The sequence below is a fragment of the Bos indicus x Bos taurus genome, chromosome 4 (assembly GCF_003369695.1).
Source record: "Bos indicus x Bos taurus breed Angus x Brahman F1 hybrid chromosome 4, Bos_hybrid_MaternalHap_v2.0, whole genome shotgun sequence".
Taxonomy (NCBI): domain Eukaryota; kingdom Metazoa; phylum Chordata; class Mammalia; order Artiodactyla; family Bovidae; genus Bos; species Bos indicus x Bos taurus.
Genome location: NC_040079.1, coordinates 17,159,568 through 17,182,480, shown reverse-complemented (window position 1 = coordinate 17,182,480; position 22,913 = coordinate 17,159,568). Strand labels below are relative to the sequence as shown.

At 45.7% G+C, this 22,913-nt stretch overlaps 1 protein-coding gene across 1 annotated transcript in view; it reads right to left on the bottom strand.

The window, feature by feature from the left end:
* KIAA1549 (KIAA1549 ortholog) overlaps window positions 1-22,913 on the bottom strand; it is a 141,756-nt gene that overhangs the window by 116,819 nt on the left and 2,024 nt on the right. Inside the window, exons 2-3 of the mRNA XM_027538424.1 lie at window positions 9,398-9,443; window positions 7,456-8,501 (exon numbers count right to left, since the gene is read on the bottom strand). Of these exons, the coding sequence (XP_027394225.1) occupies window positions 7,456-8,501; window positions 9,398-9,443 (1,092 nt within the window). The remainder of the gene's footprint in view (window positions 1-7,455; window positions 8,502-9,397; window positions 9,444-22,913) is intronic.

The following is a 22,913-nucleotide window of genomic DNA, read 5'->3' as shown; positions in this document are numbered from 1 at the left end:
GGGGCCCCTACCTGCCCCTTCTTCGCCTTCTAACTTGCTGCCCACTTCATGCCCCAAAGAAACCAGGACCCCTCAAAGCAGGACTCGGCCTCCCCAGCCCCCGCCACCTCCCTCCCCCTCCCCCAGCCAGCCAGTCATCCTCAAGTGCATCCCGAGGTTGAAACCACGGAGAATCTGAGGAGGGCGACCCTCAGGCGTCAGATCCTGTCACTTCCCCCTCTCGTTGGCCCTTTCCAGCACAAGTGTTCTGGAGACCCTGCACCCACCGTGTGCACGTTCTCGTGAGCGCCCCCCTCCTACATCCCTGTTCCCACCCCTGTCACAAGCCTCATCCTGAGCGCCCAGACTGTGGACTTGGACTTGAAGGAGCATGAAATCGGACGAGGCCCCCCCAGGTGTTTCAGCGAGAAAGTGATGATGTGACCTGAGCAGACTGGTTTCCACAAGGACCTCCAGCTGAAGTGGGGAGATGAACTGGCTGGAGCCAGAGTAGTAACGGGGGGAAAAGAGGACGGGAGCATGGACAGGGACAGTGGTGATGGAGAGAGGGGTGGAGAGACTAAAGGGCCGCTTCCTCCCCGGCCCCGGAGGTCACAGCCCTTCATTCACTGAGTACTCAGTGCCCAGCTCCCGGTTCTCTCACCTCACTCCTGGCGAATCTGGCACCTACAGAGGATTCACCCAGAGCCTGCATTCACGGTCCACTCCAACAACCGATCCCTGCAGCCACACCCCACACCCTTAACCAAGACCAACACCAGTGCCGATTCACCTCTGAAACCGCCATCCCTCCAGCCCACCTCCCACCTCGCTGCTATCTGGGATCTCCCCGGACTCCCCTTCTCAGTCCTTCTCCCCTCCTCCTCCCCTTCCTTCCTCACCCAGCCCAGACTCTGCACCCCACCACCAGACCATGTCTTCACAAATCCCCCCACTCCCCTTGGCTCTTGACCACATCTGCCCAAGATTCCCCACCCTGGCTCAAGCCAACTGCCCACCTCCCCTGGCCCCACACGGCCTGTCAGATGCTACAGGACAAACGCCATCACATGTGCCCTGGCAACACCACTGCTATCTCCCATCACTTCAGGCTTCCCTCCCACCAGTCCCCTCCAGTTCCTTCTCCCATTATTATTTCTCTCCTACATGAGCTATTTTAAGCCTGCCTGCCCAAAGGAACTTCTTCACTTTGGAGAAATATCCTTCAGTTACTTCTATGTGCTCAGTCCTGTCCAACTCTTTGCGAGCCTGTGGACTGTAGCCTACCAGGCTCCTTCGTCCATGGAATTTTCCAGGCAAGAGTACTGGAGTGGGTTGCCATTTCCTTCTCCAGGGGATCTTCCCGACCCAGGGATCAAACCCGGGTCTCCCACATTGTAGGCAGATGCTTTACCATCTGAAGCCACTGGGGATTCTATGTGCTTCTACTCGTTCTTAAATTTTCAACGACTGCTTTACTGATTCTTCCATGATGCCTATGAACATAACCTATGAAGCTTATATATGTTTTCAAAATCTCCATCAACTCCATGAAGTCAATAAGTGGCAAATCTGGTCATCTCCTGCCCTCCTTGCGTCTGTAGGGCCTCCTGTTTTTCTCAAGATCCCCCAAGTCTGAGTCCACAGCCTGTATTCTGTTAGGAGGTTTATGAGCTGGGGTGGGAGTAGGCACCTAGGATGCTGGGGCTCATGAGAAAATTAACACAGTGGGTGTCCTGGGGGTGGGGATGCAGGAGGGAAGAGTATTTTTTTTTTTTTTTTAAGAAGAACTGAACACAATGGCCTTCGGTAGGTCACTGGGCTAGAACATCTACAGGACGGTGAGATGGTGACACAGACATTTGGTAGAAGCAGGACAGTTGCTATAACACATGCATCCCAAGGCATCCAACCTGTGGACCTGAAACATAAGAGCTAAAGGGTACTCAGAGATCATCTCAGCGACCCCTTCTTACACTGATGGGATAACCCAGAACAGGGTAACCTGTCCACAGTCACACGGCAAGTCATCGGCTGAGAAGAGCACACTCAGGTTAGCTAACTCACAGTTTGGTGTGCTTTCCAACAAATCATGCTGCCTAAGCACATGAAAGAGAAATCATGTCACTGCAAGCCCGCAGATGAAAGGTGGGTGGTCACAACTTGGAAACAAATTAGATCAGTGAGAACAGCATCTTTCTAGCTGGGAAAATCAACCTAGTGTAATTATAATTACAGTAATTAGCTGCCTCTAGCACCCAGGGCACTGAGAGAAAAACCTGTGGCTCCCAGGTCCCCCGTGACTTTTCACAACCCCTGGCTGGGTTCTGTTTTCAGGATTAAATGAGGCATTTCCTGACAAAGACTGCAGCAGCTGTTCCCAAGGGGCTGGGGAGGTGAGGATTTAAAATGATGTCCTCCATGCCCTTTGATTCTCAACCCAGAGACAACCAAGCAAACAAGATAGAATCCCAAACAGTTTCAACGTCGTGGTTTTAAATCAATTGTTCTAACAGTGAAAAGACAGTTGCAAGATATTAAGTGGAATATACCCCATATGCGATCAACTTTCAACTAGGGGTTTATGGTGTCTGGATTGGCAGTTCCAAAGGTCAAAGTGCCTAAAAATAAGCTGTGAACTTGTTAAAAAAGGAAGATTCCCAGTTACTAACACCAAAGATTCTGATGTAGGTGAAGGGAGAGCCGCAGAAATCTAAATTCTTAACAAGCACCCCTAAGTCCCCAAAGGATGATGATGATGCAGGGGGTCTAGGCATCACACCTTCGGAACATTTATCTAAGTCTTCGTTTATAGGCTACTACACCACTCAAGAAGTATAGCAAATATTCAACTGAAAATGCTCATTATTTAATAAAACAGTGCATTAAGTAAGATAAAAAGTTAACATGCCATTAGGCATACATGCAATGAAAAATAAAATGGCAGATTTTGCTAACCAAAATAATCAAAAATTTCAAGACTATATAAAATTTAAAGGAAAATCTATTAGGAGGGGGAGAATACAACAAAAAGGAGGGGGAAAAACAGTTGCTATCCTTTAAAAAAATTTACATATATATGTGTATATACATATATATTGCAGCCATGAAATTAAAAGACGCTTACTCCTTGGAAGGAAAGTTATGACCAACCTAGACAGCATATTCAAAGGCAGAGACATTACTTTGCCAACAAAGGTCCGTCTAGTCAAGGCTATAGTTTTTCCAATAGTCATGTATGGATATGAAAGTTGGACTGTAAAGAAAGCTGAGCGCTGAAGAATTGATGCTATTGAACTGTGATGTTGGAGAAGACTCTTGAGAGTCCCTTGGATCTCTCCAGTCCATTCTAAAGGAGATCAGTCCTGGGTGTTCTTTGGAAGGAATGATGCTAAAGCTGAAACTCCAGTACTTTGGCCACCTCATGCGAAGAGTTGACTCATTGGAAAAGACCCTGATGCTGGGAGGGACTGGGGGCAGGAGGAGAAGGGGACAACAGAGAATGAGATGATTGGATGGCATCACTGACTCAATGGACGTGAGTTTGGGTGGACTCCGGGAGTTGGTGATGGACAGGGAGACCTGGCGTGCTGCAATTCATGGGGTCGCAAAGAGTCGGACACGAGTGAGCGACTGAATTGACCTGAACTGACATATATATTGGGCTTCCCAGGTGGCTCAGTGATAAAGAATCCGCCTGCTGATATCAGAGATGAGGGCTGGATTTCTGGGTCGGGAAGATTCCCTAGAAATGGAAATCCACTCCAGTATTCTTGCCTGAGAAATTCCAAGGACAGAGGAGCCTGGCGGGCTACAGTCCTCAGGGTCACAAAAGAGTCAGACACGACTTAGTGACTAAACTATACGTATATATCATGGATAAATAAGCAAAAACAGAAAATTCACAGACTACAACTACAAAATAAACAAAAAATATTCAACTCAAAAGTAATAAAAAATTAAAGTAATGTGTTACCAATTTAACAAGAGTTTTAAAAGTAATAATGCTGGCGGTGATGAAGTCAAACAGTAAACTGCATAGACTGCTTGGGGTAATTTCAGCATTACAGTTTTACATGAGAAGCTGATTCCTTTAACAACCACCTACTGAGACACGTATTAGACACCCAGCACACCAAACAAAATATGCAAAGATCCAGGCTGGTGGATTTAGATCTAAACTATAGTCTAATTTCCCTTCTGGAAATGTATTCTAAGGGGGTAAAAGAGCCCACACACAAAGAAATCTAGACAAAGCCTTACCTACATACCTATTCATTACAGCGTTATTTATAACAGGAAAAAAAAAGCTGGAAATAATAAAAGGATAATTGAGTAAATTATTAGGATGGAAACTGTGTTTTCAAACAATATTTCATGAATAGAGAAATACTTAAGTTAAATATTGAGTGAAAAAAGTAAATACATAAATTCAATTTTTTTTTAATGTTAACAAAGTTATTTACAGAGTTGGCTATAGGTTGTGGGATTAAGGATACCTGTTATCTGTACCTTCCAATAATTTTCAAAGTTTCAATTTTATAATAACTATTATCTTAAGAAAGACTTACCCCTGAATAAAATGAAGAAATGGGGTACAATCTTTTCTTTTTACATCATGGATGTAGGATTCCTAAAGCACTCCATTCAAAAACAAGTCCAAAGCATTACAACTTGTTTCCACAACAGTGAACCATCAAGACCAAACTTATAAATGTTTAAACAAACCAAAAAAAAAAAAAAAGCACATTCAAAATGCTGAATGAAACAGATATAGACAAGAAATCAATAAGACACAGAAATTTACATAAAGACTGAAATATGGGGATAACTGGAGGGCAGACTCCATTTAACGAAGTTACCAATGAAAGACAAACCTGTGGAAGGAGGAGAGAGTCTATAGGCAGCCACAGAAGGAACAAGTGCCTAACCTAGGAGACCCAAGGCAGGAGAAAGACACCACACTTTCTAATGCCACTTACTCTTCAGAAAGAGAACCAGCACAGCAGGGTTTGGCATAGCCTCCTCCAGCCCCACTCCAGTGGGGAAAATACAACACTCAGGACGAGAAGCCCGAGGGTCCTAGTGGCACAGAGAAAGACGTGGGCCAAACAACTGAAACGCAGCATCTCCTTGGGGTCACATGCCACTCACCATGCCCAGGTGTCCTACATTAGAAAGCCACCCTCTGCCACTATCACTCTCTCAGCCTTCCAGAGGATCGGTGCCACCTTTTAAGAGATCTTCCCTGGGAAGCTGTTTCCCTTGCTGCCTTTCCTGCCCGGGGACAGCCCACGTGGAGTCTGCTCTTGCTTATGAGCTGCTTTGGGTCCCAACAGAATCCCTGAGGACAGGCACCGTGTCCTCCCCTTCTTCAGTTCCCATCCTATGACGAAGCCTAGAAGCAGCTGTGCAAACCAGAGGGGCCCAATACACCAACCAGAGAAAGGATGAAGTCTCTGCTTCCGTGATGTTGGCTCTAGAGCGGAAATAAAACGACTTTCAAGTCTCCCCGTTTAATGTTTGCATTGAAGGTTACGGGGAACAGGAAAAGACTAGAGAAGAGAAAATTATGGAGGGACAGTACAAACAGCTCCATTTACTTTAAATTTATCAAGAGAATTACTTGTATTACTCACAACATCTACAGCACATCCAGATGGCCATATTCACATGAGGAAGCTGTACAGAGGTTACTGTACATGGAGTCTGGAGTCAAACTAACCCAAACTCCTGCAGCCTTAGTATTCTCATCTGTAAAATGGGGATAACAATGCCTAACTCACAGCGTATCAGATCGTGTATGTAAAATGTGGCGCCTGGCACACAGGACGCACTCAGTAATTGGAAACAATCAGTTTGCCATGCCCCATAGCAGATGAATCCATTAGTATCAGATGGGCTTTACTGCTTGACTAAAGCCAAGAGCCCACTTCATGATTGCCTCTTCTCACAAAAAAACCTAGGATCTCCATTTCTCTGGACACAGAGGCTAGAACACACTGGAGCAAGACTGAGAGCTGAGGCACTGGGTCAGGCAACACTGTCTCTTTCAAATGCCTGAAAGAGACCCATTTTGTCCCCCTGGTTCTGCTGTGGCTCCCTGAGCAGGGTTCCATCCAGCTATGGGAAAGCTATGAGGTGGTCTCAGGTGTGCCTAAGTTCACAGGTTAAGCGCCATAAGGCGAATGGAAAGCAGAGGACTCTGCACCAACTAGCCTGTGACCTTGAGCAAGTCAGTTATGTGTCAATTTCCTCTTCAGTAAGAGGAGCAGTTCCAGTCTGTGATCCCTCAAGTCCCTTCCTGTGCTTTTGTGTCCCATCCTCTATGTGGCACTGGTTATAATTCCGACAGTGAGGTCCAGGGACACCTTCAAACGTGTTCCATTTCCTCCCAGAGCCACTTGGCGGTCCTCTGGCACTGCTCCCACCAGAAGGGAGGGTTTGGAGTTGCTTCCACAGCTTTCTGGTTTTGTTCAGCGTGCAGCCGCTCTGCACACTGCTCACTCCACCTTTCCTGCCCCCAAAGTGGTCGTGCGTGTGCGCGCTTGTGTGTGTGTGTCTGTTTCTGTGTGTGTCTGTTTCTGTGTGTGTCTGTGTGTGCACGCGCACGAGCACGCGCTAGGGCAATCACCGGCTTGCATTATGTCAGCTCAGAGATGGTTTGCAGACCATCCTGCGTGTATGCTCAGGGTGGACAAATAAACATTTCAGAGGAGCAATATGAATTAAATCATTTCCTCAACAACAAAACCCGCCCACATGCTTCTTCATAAATCATGCCTCTTAATTCCACGCTGACTAACAGTCAGTAAACTGCCTCTATTATAAACAACCCTTACTCCTTTCATGCCCTGACACTTAAGAATCACAATATTTTCACACTCTATTGTATTAATGCCTTTGCAGAAGTAACAGCAATAGCTATTTCCCTGGAAAGATCCATGGCCAGGGCGCTTTCCAAGAGATATTCTTTGAATGTTCTTTGTGTCCTGGTGCACTGGGGGACACGGCCAGCTGCCTGCATCTGGGGGACGCAGGGCCACCCAGAGTAATGCAACACTGTTTTAAAGCACACACACCGAATATACCCTTTAGCCCCGACCATCAAGTATTTCCTCAAATTTGCTGTAACCACATTCATACAGCCATGCATTACAATTTCAGTGCCTGCGTTTTGCAGGGAAAAATAAAGACACATTCTGAGATGAAGCCGCCAGACCCGCCTCGGGCTCCGTGGATAGCAGAATAAGCTTTGCAGACTTTTTGGCAAGACTGGCCAGAATCTGCTTGCTTTTTCGTATTATTTTTTCACTGCCTTTATCTGCTGGGCCCAACGAGTATGGAAAAGCATCTCCATAAAGGAGGGCGAGGGAGCGGTGGAGAATAAAAGAGGATGGGCGGGGAGAGCCGGATTTTGAAAAGCAGCGATAAAGGAAAGGCAGGGTCGCGCCGGAGGGTCTCCGCGGAGCTTACCTGGGGCGCACGAGGTTGGCCGGGCCAGCAGTAGCAGCCAGAGGCCGGGGAGCAGCAGCCCCGAGCGGCGGCGGCGGCGGCGGGCGCGGCGGGCGGAAGGCCCGCGGCCGCTCGGCCCCGGGACCAGCGCGACCCCGGCGCGGGTCTTCCCCTCCATGGCCGCGCCTCGGCGTCGGCGCCGCGCCCCCGGCAGTCCCGGCCGGCGCCCCGGCCCGGCCTCGCGGCTCTGCGCTCTCAGGCCCGGGAGGGGCGGCCGCTGCGGCGGCGGCGGCTTGGACGGGGCGCCGCGCACCGGCGCGGAGAGAGGCCGCCGAAGCGGGGGCGGGCCGGGGGCCGGAACCGCGGACGGACGGGGGCTGCCAGCCGCACGCCGGCCTCGCCGCTCCGCCCCCTTCGGAGCCTCCGAGGCGCTGCCCGGCAACGCGCGGGCCCGGGCGCGGGGAGGCGAGCACCACCTCCCGGCCGGCCGGGAACCTGCCTGAGGGGCGGCCAGGCGGCGGGCGCGGGCGCGCGGGGGCTGCGCGGCGCAAGGCCCGGGCCCGGCCCGCCCCCGGGATCCGCCTCCTGGGAGGGGACGCGCGGGACGCGGGAGGCCTGGGACCAGGCGGCGGTCGGCGCCGCCCGGACCCGCACCGAACCCCGGGTCCCGCCGCCCTGGTGGCCCGGCGTCCAGCCCCTCGGGGGCGCACGGAGGGAGGGGGAGCCGCGAGGAGGGGTCAGAGCCGGAAAACCTGGCCCGCGCGAGCGCGGCGGGCCTCTTGCTCCTCCTCTGGCTCCAGTCGGTGCGGGGCAGCAGGTGTGAGTGGGGCTCCTGCGTTGGTAGGACAGCCTTCGGGGCTGCAGCGGGGACAAAACGAAGGCGAAATCGGCGGCCCGTTTCCAAGAGTCCGACGTGCAGTAGAGGAAAGCGCGCGCACAGCCCTACCCATCCTGTCTCCCGCCTGCAGGTCTTGCCTCGGGACCAGGTGACTGGGAAACGAACAGACAGGATGCTCTGCGCCCGGGAAGCCCGCAAATCTCGCACGTAGTAGGCCTGCAGAAGGCGCCTACAGAATCGAATTGAAGCAGAACGCCGAAGAATCGATGCTTTTGAACTGTGGTGTTGAAGACTTTTGAAAGTCCTTTCGACTGCAAGAAGATCCAACCAGTCCATTCTGAAGGAGATGAGTCCTGAGTGTTCTTTGGAAGGACTGATGCTAAAGCTGAAACTCCAATACTTTGGCCACCTGATGCGAAGAGCTGACTCATTTGAAAAGACCCCGATGCTGGGAAAGATTGAAGGCGGGAGGAGAAGGGGACGACAGAGGATGAGATGGTTGGATGGCATCACCGACTCAATGGACATGGGTTATGGTAAACTCCGGGAGTTGGTGATGGACAGGGAGGCCTGGCGTGCTGCAGTCCATGGGGTCACAAAGAGTCGCACACGACTGAGCGACTGAACTGAACTGACTGGGGAGAGAATCACGCACGCCCAGTCTCTCTTAGAGAAAGCAGTGGTCTTGGGAGGGGAAGAGAATGTCAGAGGATTGTTCGGACTGGGTGCGAGGATCAGAAAAGCGAGGATATGAGTTAACATTTGTCTGGTGCCTGCTGAGCCCGCGGAGTGTCTAACTCCGCGGACGCCCCATGGACTAAAAGTCTTGGAACGCGGAATTGACAGTTTTGGATCTTGGTGTCCTGTTGGAATGCTTGCCCCAGTCAGATTATGAAAGGTGTGAGTTGGGGACACTGTTGTATTGCCCCAGGAAACTACAATGAACTGTGGAGAATGTGAATCACCCGCAAAGGATGCAGGTTGCTTTCCAGTCCGCTTTCCCTGCTAAGCCCAGCCTTGCAGCTCCAGCCCAACTAGGCTTCCTGTCTGGTGGTCAGAGTATTGGAGAATCAATAATAGCCCTTGCTCAGAATAAGGCTGAGGTACCTACCTATAAGTACCTACCTGTTAGTTTCAAGGAGGATATTTGAGTGCTTCGGCAGCACATATACTAAAGATTGGGAGAAAGATAATTGAGAATAAAGGTTAAAGATAACTTTTGTTGATACTCCTATTTGGTTTTGTACTTTTTAATCCCTCCTTATCATAAACAGTCCTTGTTCTTAGCACCTGATCACCTCCCTTCATAGATAAAGTGAAAGTGAAGTCGCTCAGTCATGTCTGACTCTTTGTGACCCCATAGACTGTAGCCTACCAGGCTCCTCTGTCCATGGGATTTTCCAGGCAATAGTACTGGAGTGGATTTCCATTTCCTTCTCCAGGGGATCTTCCCAACCCAGGGCTCAAACCCGGGTCTCCCACATTGTAGACAGACGCTTTACCATCTGAGCCACAACATCACCACTCTTCATAGATAAGGAGCTTTGCAAACCTTACTTCCAGCTCCTAATCTGCAGGTTAGTACTCAGATGGAGATACTGATATCCATGCACGTCTGGTCCTTGGATATCATCCCTAGATCTTCATTTTCTGATTTCACCTCATTTGACCACAGACCCCTGCCTTGGGTGATTCTTAAATTGTCTTGTCCTGTTAATGTTATCTTTTATGAATTTATGCTTTGTGTCTCCAGCCAAATTAATAGGAAGTTCAAAGATGATGTCATCCTGTTAGCACTGCCCATAGCACCAGTCAACCCTTGTTTTCCATTTGTTGATTTGAATCAGAGAACCCACCTGCCCAGTGAAGAGGTTCAACTTTTCAGATCTTGCCCTAGCCTCCAGGAGGCTTCCACCTACCCTAGAAGACAGGGTGTGAGGGAAAGGAGGTGCCCTCACAAGTTGCGAGTCAATTCGAGAAAAATGAAATATTTGCCCAGCCATTAAGAAAGGATCAACATCAATTGGAAATAGACATTGCAACTTCAATAGGAATGAGGCAAGGTCACCAACTCTCTAAGGAAAATGAGATTCCTAGTGTCCCATAGTTTCCCAGCTCTGAAGGCATAAAACTCAATGGGGACTTCCCTGATGATTCAGGGGTTAAGAATCCATCTTCCAGGACTTCCCTGGTGGTCCAGTGGTTGAGAATCCGCCTGCCAATGCTGGGGATAGGGGTTTGATCCCTGGTCAGGGAAGATCCCACATGCCAAGGAGCAACTAAGCCCATTTGCCATGACTACCAAGCCAAGCTCTAGAGCTTGTGAGCTGCAACTTCTGAAGTCCTCAAGCCCTAGAGCCCGTGCTACCCGACAAGAGAAGCCACGGCACTGAGAAGCCCCTGCACCACAACTGGAGAGTAGCCCCTGCTCGCCCCAACTAGAGAAAACCAGAGCAGCAAGGAAGACTCAGTACAGCCAAACATTTTAAAAAATTTTTAAAAAGAATCCACCTTCAGTGCAGGGGATGTGGGTTCAATCCCTGGTTGGGGAATAAGACATCACCTGCAATGGCTCAGCTAACCCTGCAAGACACAACTAGAGAGCCTGCGTGTCAAAACTAAGACCCAATGTGGAAACCACCTAAGCACTCATCAACAGGTGAATGGTAAAGTAATCACACACACACACACACACACACACGACTATTATTTAGCCATGACAAAGAAGGAAATCCTGTTATTTGCAACAACATGGATAGATCTTACAGGCATTATACTAAGTGAAATAAAGAAAGACAAATACTGTATGATCTCATTTATTTGTGGAATCTAAAAACATGGAGCTCATAGAAACAGAGTAGAGTGGTGGTTACCAAGGACTGAGGGAAATGGGGAGACGTTGGTCAGAGAGTACAGACTTTCAGTTAAAAGATGAGTAGTTCCAGGGATCTAGTGTTTGGCAAAGTGGTTGTAATCAATAATAGTTTAAAGTTGTGAGCACAGAGCTTTAATAGTCTTAACATAACAAAATAGTAATTATGTGACATGAAAGTTGTGTTAACCTTATTGTAGTAAACATTTCACTATATATCTGAGCATCAAATTATCACTTTGTGCACCTTCAACTTATACCTTGTTAAATGTCAGTTACACCTCAATAAAGCCGGAGGGGGTAAGAACCATTGAGCCAGAAGTTTGAGTCCAACTTTCTACTAAAAATGATAAGACAGAAACTTAGTAGAGAAGCTGGGATAGACTAAGGACTCAAACACCTGGCTAAAAGGTCTAGACTTAACTTTGTAAGCAATTGGGGTATCATTAATGATTTTTTTGAGATAGTATTACAACTAAACACAAGAAGGATTACTCAATTAACAATATATAAGATGATTTGGAGAGAGAAAAGACTGCACGTGGAGAGACTGATTAGGACAAGATCTTAACAGTGCATGACTGAAATAGAAAGGATCATAGGTTTTTTCACCATCAAATAGACCTTTTAAAAAAATTGATTATATCCATTCGTGCCAGAGTGTGGGGAAACAGGCACTCTCAGATTCTAGTGGTGGAGGTGTAAGTTGGCATATCCATTTTGGAGGATGATTAAACCTTATCTATCAAAATTTAAAATTAATTCACCATCTGGTGCAGAAAATTCCATATATACATATATATACGTATGTGTATGTATGTGTGTGTGTGTGTGTGTGTGTCTGTGTGTGTATAAAGTGAAGTGAAGTCCCTCAGTTGTGTCTGACTCTTTGCAACCCTGTGGACTATAGCCTACCAGGCTCCTCTGTCCATGGAATTTTCCAGGGCAAGAGTACTGGAGTGGGGTGCCATTGCCTTCTCCAGGGGCTCTTCTTGACCTAGGGATCAAACCTGGGTCTCCCACATTGCAGGCAGACACTTTACCATCTGAACCACCTGGGAATATATATGCTTTGGTTTCTGCTTCTTTTTCTTCCTTTCTTTTTCTTCATTGCTTTTCTTTTTTTAAATCAAGCTTAATTCAGACAGGTAAATTCAGTCAAATAATTCAATCAGATAAAATTCATTTCTTTAAAGTATACCTACAGCCCAGTGAATTTTGACAAACTAGTAACTGCCACCACATTTAAGACACAGAGCATTTCTACTGCCCTACAAAGTTCCCTTGTGCCAGCCCACAGTCTATCCCGTGCCCCATCCCAATCCCTAACAACCACCAATCTGATTTCTATTTCTATAGCTTTGCCTCTCCCAGAATTTCGTATATAAATGGAATAATATGATATGTACCCTTTTGTGACTGGTTTCTTTTGCTTACTTTGAGATTCATTCAAGTTGTTGCATTTTGTCCAGCAATTTGTCCCTTTCTGTTGCTAACTAGTATTCCGTTGAATGGCCATACCACAATTTGTTAATCCACTCACCAAGTGATGGACATTTGGCTTGTTTTCAATTTTGTTTTGTTTCAGCTGTTATGAATACAGCTGCCATAAACATTTGCTTCCAAGTCTTTGTGTGACAATGTTTCCATTTCTCTTAGGTAAAAACCTTGGATTTGAGTTGTTAGGTCATGTGGCTAATCTAAATTTAACTTTACACGAAACTGTCTTCCAAAATGGATATGATATTTTACATTCTCACCAGCTATGTATGATGGTTTCAGTTGTTTCATGTCCATGTCAGCACTTGCTTTTATCAGTCACTTTAATTTGTACCATTCTAGAAGGCAATGGCACCCCACTCCAGTACTCTTGCCTGGAAAATCCCATGGATGGAGGAACCTGGTAGGCTGCAGTCCATGGGGTCGATAAGAGTCGGACACGACTGAGCGACTTCACTTTCACTTCTCACTTTCATGCATTGGAGAAGGAAATGGCAACCCACTCCAGTGTTCTTGCCTGGAGAATCCCAGGGACGGAGGAGCCTGGTGGGCTGCCGTCTATGGGGTCGCACAGAGTCGGACACGACTGAAGCAGCTTAGCAGCAGCAGTAGGCATGTGGGGCTTCCCAGGTGGCTCAGTGGTAAAGAATCCACCTGCCAATGCAGGAGATGTGGTTTTGACCCCTGGGTCAGGAGGATCCCTGGAGTAGGAAATGGCAACCCACTCCAGTGTTCTTGCTTGGAAAATTCCATGGATAGAGGAGCCTGGTGGGTTATGGTCTATGGGGTCACAAAAGAGTCAGACACAGCTGATCGACTGAGCACACACACACACAGTAGACATGTAGTGATATTTCATTATGGTCTTTAATTTGCATTTTCCTGATGACTGATGTCATTGAACACCTTTCGTGTGTTCATTTTCCATTAATATTTCTTTTTTGATGAAGTACTTGTCTGAATCTTTTACTCATTTTATAATTGCACTGTTTTCTTATTATGAAGTTGTAAGTATCTTTATTTATCCTGGATACAAATTCTTTTTCAGACAACTATTTTTGCAAATATTTTATTTGAATCCATATCTTGTCTTTCTGTTCTCTTAACAATATCTTTTGAAAAGCAGACATTTTTAACTTTGATGAGGTCCAATTCATAAATATTTTTGCTTTTGCTTTCTATGTCCTACGAAAATTTTTGTCTAACCCGAGGTCCCAAATATTTTCTCCTATGTTTCCTTTTAGAAATATAATGTTTAGCTTTTATGTTTAGCTCTTCAATTCATCTGAGTCAACTTCTATGTATTTTGCTAGATAGAAGTTGCCATTAACCTTTCGCATACAATGTCCAGTTATTATAGCACCATTTGTTAAAAGACTATCCTTTCTCCATAAGAATCAATGTTATACTTTTTAAATTTTTATTTTATTAATATAATAATACTAATTATAGTGTTAATTAATTTTTTTTTACTGCACTGAGTCTTCACTGCTGCATGCTGGTTTTCTCCAGTTGCGGTGATGGGGGGCTGCTCTCTAGTTCTGATGTATGGGCGTCTCCTTGCAGTTGGTTTTTTGTTGCAGAGCACAGGCTCGAGAGCACATGGGTTTCAGTAGTTGTGGTACACAGTGTTAGTTGCCCTGCGGCATGTGGAATTATCCCAGAGCAAGGATGGAACCCACGTCCCCTGCGTTGGCAGGTAGATTCTTAACCACTAGACCACAAGGGAAGTTCAATTTTATACCTTTTCAAAATTTATTACAATGTATATGTGGGTCTTTCCTTGGACCTTCTATTCTATTCCATGTGAGATCTATATACCTCATAAGGGAGGAGAGAAAGCAAGACAGTATAGTGTAATCCCATTAATGGAAAAAAGTGTGTTGATTGGAAATTTTTTTTTTCCCCAGTTTTCCCACTGGGAAAAGAAATAATATTTGGAAAGAGATTGAGGAGTAAATATTTGAAGAGGAATGTTCACTTTTATGGAGAGGAGCATTCATTTGTTACTCTATATGTTAATACATCTGATTATAGTATAATAATATTATATCATTTGCATTTTTAACACAAGCATAATGCTTTTGTATTTTAACTAAAATCTCTGTGTGTTTGAGTGGAAATTAGAAAACAGATGAGACACACACGTCTCTGGGAGATAGTGAAGGATAGGGAAGCCTGGCGTGCTGCAGTTCGTGGGGTCACAAAGAGTTGGACATGACTTAGTGACTGAACAACACCACCACCACTCTGGATGTTAAATCAGCTGATGAAATAAGAGGAAAGAAAAGAATAAAAGATGATTCAGAGGTTTTGAGTCATATGTGCAAGGGTAAGCCAAAGGAAGCCAGTGGAGAGACTGGGGTGGGGGAAGAAGAAGGTTGGGAGCTAAATTCCAGGAGCTGGGTTAGCACCCAGTGCTAACAGGGAATGATGTTAGCACAAGCAGTGGGTGGTGAAGGTGAGCCTCGGGCTTAGGGGATTAGGCCAGTAGGGTTAAAAGTACACATATGGAAATCATTTGCACAGAAGTATTCTGCTTTATTGACTACGCCAAAGCCTTTGACTGTGTGGATCACAATAAACTGTGGGAAATTCTGAAAGGTTTCTTGAGAAACCTCTATGCAGGTCAGGAAGCAACAGTTAGAACTGGACATGGAACAACAGACTGGTTCCAAATAGGAAAAGGAGTATGTCAAGGCTGTATATTGTCACCCTGCTTATTTAACTTATATGCAGAGTACATCATGAGAAACGCTGGGCTGGAAGAAGCACAAGCTGGAATCAAGATTGCAGGGAGAAATATCAATAACCTCAGATATGCAGATGACACCACCCTTATGGCAGAAAGTGAAGAGGAACTAAAAAGCCTCTTGATGAAAGTGAAAGTGGAGAGTGAAAAAGTTGGCTTAAAGCTCAACATTCAGAAAATGAAGATCATGGCATCCGGTCCCATCACTTCATGGGAAATAGATGGGGAAACAAAAACAGTGTCAGACTTTATTTTTCTGGGCTCCAAAATCACTGCAGATGGTGACTGCAGCCATGAAATTAAAAGACGCTTACTCCTTGGATGGAAAGTCATATCCAACCTGGATAGCATATTCAAAAGCAGAGACATTACTTTGCCAACAAAGGTTCGTCTAGTCAAGGATATGGTTTTTCCTGTGGTCATGTATGGATGTGAGAGTTGGACTGTGAAGAAGGCTGAGAGCTGAAGAATTGATGCTTTTGAACTGTGGTGTTGGAGAAAACTCTTGAGAGTCCCTTGGACTGCAAGGAAATCCAACCAGTCCATTCTGAAGGAGATCAGCCCTGGGATTTCTTTGGAAGGAATGATGCTAAAGCTGAAACTCCAGTACTTTGGCCACCTCATTCGAAGAGTTGACTCATTGGAAAAGACTCTGATGCTGGGAGGGATCGGGGGCAGGAGGAGAAGGGGACAACAGAGGATGAGATGGCTGGATGGCATCACTGACTCAATAGATGTGAGTCTGAGTGAACTCCAGGAGTTGGTGATGGACAGGGAGGCCTGGCGTGCTTCGATTCATGGGGTCACAAAGAGTTGGACACGACTGAGCGACTGAACTGAACTGATTAGCTAAAGATGTGAAAGTAAATGACTATGTCTGGGAAGAGGGGAAAGCAGAGAAGAGGGCTGAGGATCTTCAGAAAGACCTTCATTTTGGAAAAATTAAAAAGGAGGTTACGATAAAAGCAGAGAAAGACTCTAGCGAAAGCTGAGGAGAACGAAGGAAATGTGACATCACCAAGGGCTTGGAGGACTGCTTCAGAAGGGCATGGTCAATGTCAGGGATGATAACGATTGAGATCTTTTTGGACTTGATGATGTGGTCATTAAAAGGAGACTGCTGAAATGGGGATGGAGGAGGGTAATAACAAGAGTAACAAGAATGAACTGATTGGAAAACACTGGAGGCTACAGAGAATGGTATCAGCAGGGCTGAAATATGTTTTAGGTTAGATAAGCCTGAACATCTCTGTAGATAGAAGAGAAGGTATCCTCCTCCAGGGGATCTTCCCAACTCAGGGATCAAACCCAGGTCTCCTGCAATGCAGGTGGATTCTTTACCAGCTGAGCTACCAGGGAAGCTCATATGTTTTTATACTTTTGTCCAAATCCATAGAATGTATAACACTACTCACTTTAAAGTGAACCCTAAGATGAACTGGGGGCCTTGGTTGATTCTAATGTGTCAATACAGTTCATTCTTGATTTAAAAACAAATGTACCACCTGGTTGATAATGGCTATATATTCCAGTGGAGGGGGTATATGAGGAATTTCTGTACTTCTTGTCATTTTTGTTGTGAACCTAAAACTGCTTTTTAAAAAAGTCTCAAAAAAATTAACACTCAGAGTAGACATTTTTGGCAAAACTTTTGTTTTACTTTTACTTATGTATACACATTATGTGTGTGTGTGTGTGTGTGTGTGTGTTGGGTTGTGATGTAAAATCGATCTCTTAGGTCAAAAACTTTGCAGGCCACTGTAGTTAAATTATACTGGCAAATAAAAGCACAAATTAACCTCAAAAAATACAAGGGAAGGACAAATTCTCAGAATTCAGAGGAGATGGAATTAAGAGCAGCATGTAATTCTTTTGAAAAATAGAGCCAATGGCACCCACTCCAGTATTCTGGCCTGGGAAATTCCATGGACAGAAGAGGCTGGCGGGCTACAGTCTATGGGGTCGCAAAACAGTCAGACATGACTTAGTGACTAAACAACAACAACACAGATTTTTCCGTTTCTGTTATGTGAATACTGTAAGAAGCTAAATAATTAAAAGCATTGTTTGTGATTTAAAAAAAAAAAATGAAAGGAAGAGCCAGCAACCTCTGTCCAGTATCAGGAGAGTGGCTTGATATAATTATATTACAGTAAGAAGAGGCAGTGTTATGCTTCCCTTACAAGAACTGTGAGGAAGCTAAAGATGTGTTTGGGTTATGATGTTAAATGGAGAAATACTAAAGTGGTTTATGAGATGATGTAAAACAATGAGTATGACTGGTAAGGAATGGTGTAATACTTAAAATTGTTGTTGTATTAAGATGATGAGATTAAGAGTATTCTACCATCTGAGCCACCAGGGAAGTCCATTCTCTCTTTAGATGTTGTCATATTTGTGTTTTCAATAAAAAAGTGTTTAGAAGTGTCTTCCTCCAAGAGAGGAGAGGAAAGGACAGATAAAGATGAGTTCAGATGAAGGGTTTGGTGGTCTTTAACGTGATTTCTCCCTTTCCAACACCCTAAGTCTCAGTGTTACATGGCAGGTCTGGGACTATAAATTTGGCGGGGGGAGGTTGGAAAACCCAAATAACAGTTAAGACTCCACGCTTACACGGCAGGGGGTGAGAGTTCGATCTCTGGTGGGGGTGGGAATGGGGACACTAAGATCCCACATGCCTGAGCAGTGTGGCCAAAAAGTTTTTTTGAAAAAAAAAGGAGAGAGGGTATTGCAGAGAAAACAAGGGTAGGAAGACAAGGCAAAGAAAGGTAAGACAGAAATTCTAAAAGCAAGAAGGTAGAAATAAATGGAATGTAGGCACAGGATGGGACACTTGTTAACTGGAGGAAGAGCTATTTAGAGGAATTTGGGGAGAAGAACAAATAGGTGTGGTCAGATTGTAGCAAGCAGAGTTTAGACCTGCCATGGTCTAAACCAAACAGCTACCTAAATGACCTCAGTCTCTAGGAAAGACCTCCTGCCCATCAAAAGGGAAGCCAGTGGAGAAAAAGATCCTCCAAGTGCAGGGAACCAAGGGTACAAGGATCCTGGTCTCAGATGGATTGAGCCAGAGACTTCTGTCTCTCTTGCACTGTTTTTTGGCCATAAAGACAATAAGAACGTTCCTGAAGCAAGCTTCCCAGCCTCACCTCCCTGTCTGTTGCAGTTTCCCTTACCTCCTTCCCCAGTCCCCTCCCCACAGCACACAAATGGCCACAGATCAACCAGCTCAATCCTCTGCCCACACCCTCCTCAGCCGTTTCCCACAATAGCCCCAAACCCATGGGCAGCTCCCCTAAGATGTGCCAAAAAAACCCATAGGAGAACCGTGGCAGCAGTTGGTGAAAGCTGTTTTTAGAATCACCCTCTTTCTCTGGCATTCTACTAACTCCAACTCACATATGACTGGGTTCTAGAACTCATCGACTCTGGCTCCACTTCAGAGAAGGAGAATGATAATCACTCAATTCCCTTTCTTGTTCTTCCATTTGGGCCTGAGTGAGAATCGATGACCTGAGTAAGGAAAGCCAAACCCACTCTGTGGATTTGTCCTAATCTCCCTCCTTTTCTAAATAACTCTTTGCTCACGCACACCCCTAGATGGATACCCTTCCTAGGAGAGATCTGCTCTTGAGCTGTATCCTTCATTTCTCCACTCATTGGTCCTTAATCTCCCCAACCCGGATCTGTTGCCCTCCCTCTATGTTCCCACAGCCCCTGGGATACCTCGATCAGGGCACTGACCACGTGGAGTAAATCTACATGTGTCTGCTAGTTCTTCAAGGGCAGAGACCAGCTCATTTCCACCTCTTTCATTCCTGGATGCCTAGCATAGCGCTTGGCAGGTTGTAGGGCTCAGTTAATACTTGGATGTACAAGAACTAAGCTCCAAGCTCACCCTTCCCTGCCGCCCATGAACAATTAACCTAATAAATTAATTAGGAGAGCATGAGTTTGTCCATTGTCCTTGGGTACCAGAGCCAGAAAAATGTACCAGGGCATCTTCTTATCCAACTTTACACACAGAGTAACTTCTCAGACTTCAAAGTATATCAAGAAATGCTGGGACCTCCCTGGTGGTACAGTGGATGGAAACTCACCTGCCAATGAGGGGACACAGGTTTGATCCCTGATCCGGGAAGATTCCACACGCCTCAGAGCAACTACGCCCGTGCACCACAACTACCAAGCCCGAACTCTAGAGCAGACGAGCCACAACTATGGAGTCTGCATGCCGCAACTACTGAAGCCCGTGGGCCTAGAGCCTGTGCTTCACAACAAGAGAATCCATTGCAATGAGAAGCCCACGCACTGCAACAAAGGGTAGTCCCCGCTCGCTGCAACTCGAGAAAGCCCATGCAGAGCAATGAAGACCCAGCACAACCAAAAATAAATAAAGTTTTAAAAAAAGGAAAGAAATGCTGGATTCCTCTTCTCTACACTATGAACCATCAACCAGTGCTTGCTTAAAAAAACATAAAAGGTCACTTCAGACATGACATTAGCTCGGCCTTGTATAGAGTTTGGTAAGCCACAGTCATTGGCATCAGCAAAAGCTTATTAAATTTAGTGAATGACTTTAAAAGCTCTTCACAGAAAAAGAGAAAGAACACAGTCTCTGCCCTTTAGGTGATGACAATCTCCAAACAATGAAATATGCTTACAAAATTTGAATTTCATAGGCTCTGGTGAAAATTGTGAGAGGCTGGATGATAAAATTATCCACCCACAAACAGCTGTGTGTGGAGCTCCTCCACCATTTAAAAGAGCAAATTAAGAAATTCCTAGGCCAGTGCTGTCAAGAAGAACTTTATGCGATGATGGAACTGTTCTATAAATCTGTTCTGTCCAGTGAAGTAGCTGCTATGAGCATCCAAAGTGTGACTAAGGAGCTGAATTTTTAATGTTATTTCAGTTTAATGAATTTAAAGCTGAATATCTTATGTGGCCACCATATTGGATGGAACAGCTCCATCATGAAAACAAAGTACAATGACTGCTGTGTGATAAGTTGAGTATAGAAACTGCCAACTTTTAACGTACTATTCACATTTGCTAATAAATCCTAGACTTGGTCCATGATGGGCTTTCCTGGTGACTCAGATGGTAGAGAATCTTCCTGCAATGCCAGAGACCTGGGTTCGATCCCTGAGTTGGGAAGACCCCTTGGAGGAGGGTGCAACCCACTCCAGTATTCTTGCTTGGAGAATCCCCATGGACAGAGGAGCCTGATTGGCTACAGTCCATGGGATCACAAAGAGCTGGACATGACTAAGCACAGCATAGCACATGATATACACTATTTTTTGTATTCCCTGGTATCTCAGTTGGTAAAGAATCCACCTGCACTGCAGAAGACCCTGGTTCGATTCCTGGGTTAGGAAGATCTGCTGGAGAAGGGATAGCCCACCCACTCCAATATTCTTGGGCTTCCCTGGTGGCTCAGCTGGTAAAGAATCCACCTGCAATGCAGGAGACCTGGGTTAGATCCTTGGGTTGTGAAGATCCCCTGGAGAAGGGAACAGCTATTCACTCCAGTATTCTGGCCTGGAGAACTCATCCAGGGGTTCACAAAGAGTCAAACACGACTGAGCGATTTTCATTTTCACTGGTCCATGATGGGTATTTGACATCTATGGCAAACACTACTTTCTGTACCTTAGTTTCTCATCGGAAAAATGGGAATAATCATAAAAGTAAAGTGAAGAGAAAGTAAAAAGCGTCTTGATGAAAGTGAAAGAGGAGAGTGAAAAAGTTGGCTTAAAGCTCAACATTCAGAAAACGAAGATCATGGCATCTGGTCCCATCACTTCATGGCAAATAGATGGGGAAACAGTGGAAACAGTGTCAGACTTTATTTTGGGGGGCTCCAAAATCACTGCAGATGGTGATTGCAGCCATGAAATTTAAAGACGCTTACTCCTTGGAAGGAAAGTTATGACCAACCTAGACAGCATATTAAAAAGCAGAGACATTGCCAACAAAGGTCCATCTAGTCAAAGATATGGTTTTTCCAGTGCTCATGTATGGATGTGAGAGTTGGACTGTGAAGAAGGCTGAGAGCTGAAGAATTGATGCTTTTGAACTGTGGTGTTGGAGAAGACTCTTGAGAGTCCCTTGGACTGCAAGGAGATCCAATCAGTCCATCCTAAAGGAGATCAGTCCTGCGTGTTCATTGGAAGGACTGATGTTGAAGCTGAAACTCCAATACTTTGGCCACCTGATGCAAAGAGCTGACTCGTTGGAAAAGACCCTGATGCTGGAAGGGATTGGGGGCAGGAGGAGAAGGGGTCGACAGAGGATGAGATGGCTGGATGGCATCACCGACTCGATGGACATGAGTTTGAATGAATTTCAGGAGTTGGTGGTGGACAGGGAGGCCTGGCGTGCTGCAATTCATGGGGTCGCAAAGAGTTGGATGTGACTGAGTGACTGAACTAAACTGAACTACCTCATACAACCCTCACCACTTTGCCTCTCTAACCTTCTAAGAATCAATTTGAAATTCCACGTTTGGGTATGAGGGGCTGTGTGCCTGAGGCTCAGCCAGAAAGGAACTCAGCCACCGTCACCTGTGACCACAGAAGATGCTGGTGTGAGTCCCATTGATAGAATGGCTTAGCCATCAGGTGAATAAAAAAATAAAAGACACCTGCAGATGAAGCATCTGTAGTGAACAAAAACACTCCATAAATAAAAAACTGAAACTTTGAAATCTCCCCATCACTCTTCAAATAAAACCAGTTGCTTGGCCTGACCAGCAAATGTTCACAGACTCCTTCAGGGATGTGCAGTGTCTGGGACTATCCTTCCAGGCACCGCCCCAGGCCCCTTCACAGGCTTTCCCACTAGCCCTGGCCCTTCACCCACCCTTCCTCTGATGGGCTTCTCCTCACTCCTGCCTTCCCTGACTGCTCTGTCCCCATCTAAGTAAGCCATTCCTGTTAGTCTCTTCTACCTTTTTTAGCATTTACTATTTGAAACCACGTATTTAATTTTGTGTTTGGTTTTATGTCTGTGTTTGACATTACATCATAATCTTCCTGAGGACAGAGGGCATTGCTTTTTGTCTAGAGAGGGGCGTTTTACACAATGGTTATTTGCTCAGACTCTTAGGTCAGAGTTACCTATATTTGTGTCACAGCCCCACCACTTAGTAACTGTATGATGCGTTAGCCCCTCTGTGCCTCAGTGTTCTCATCTATAAAATGGAATAGTAACAGTCATTATCTCGTGGGCTTGTATAAGAACTGAGTTGGTGTATCTAAAGCACTTAGAAGAGTCCAGTCTAGCATATAGCAAGCTCTACATTAATGTCAGCTGTTATTATCCTTTGACACTATTTTGGCAATGCCTGACACATGGTATGTTCCCAGTAAATATTTACTGATTGAATTTCCATACTATATGAATGTTCTGATTGTTTTCCTAACTACTCTTGCCATCTTAAAAGCAATGACAATAAATCCCTAAAAATATTCTAAATAATTATGACATTGACCAGTTAATTTGTGGTT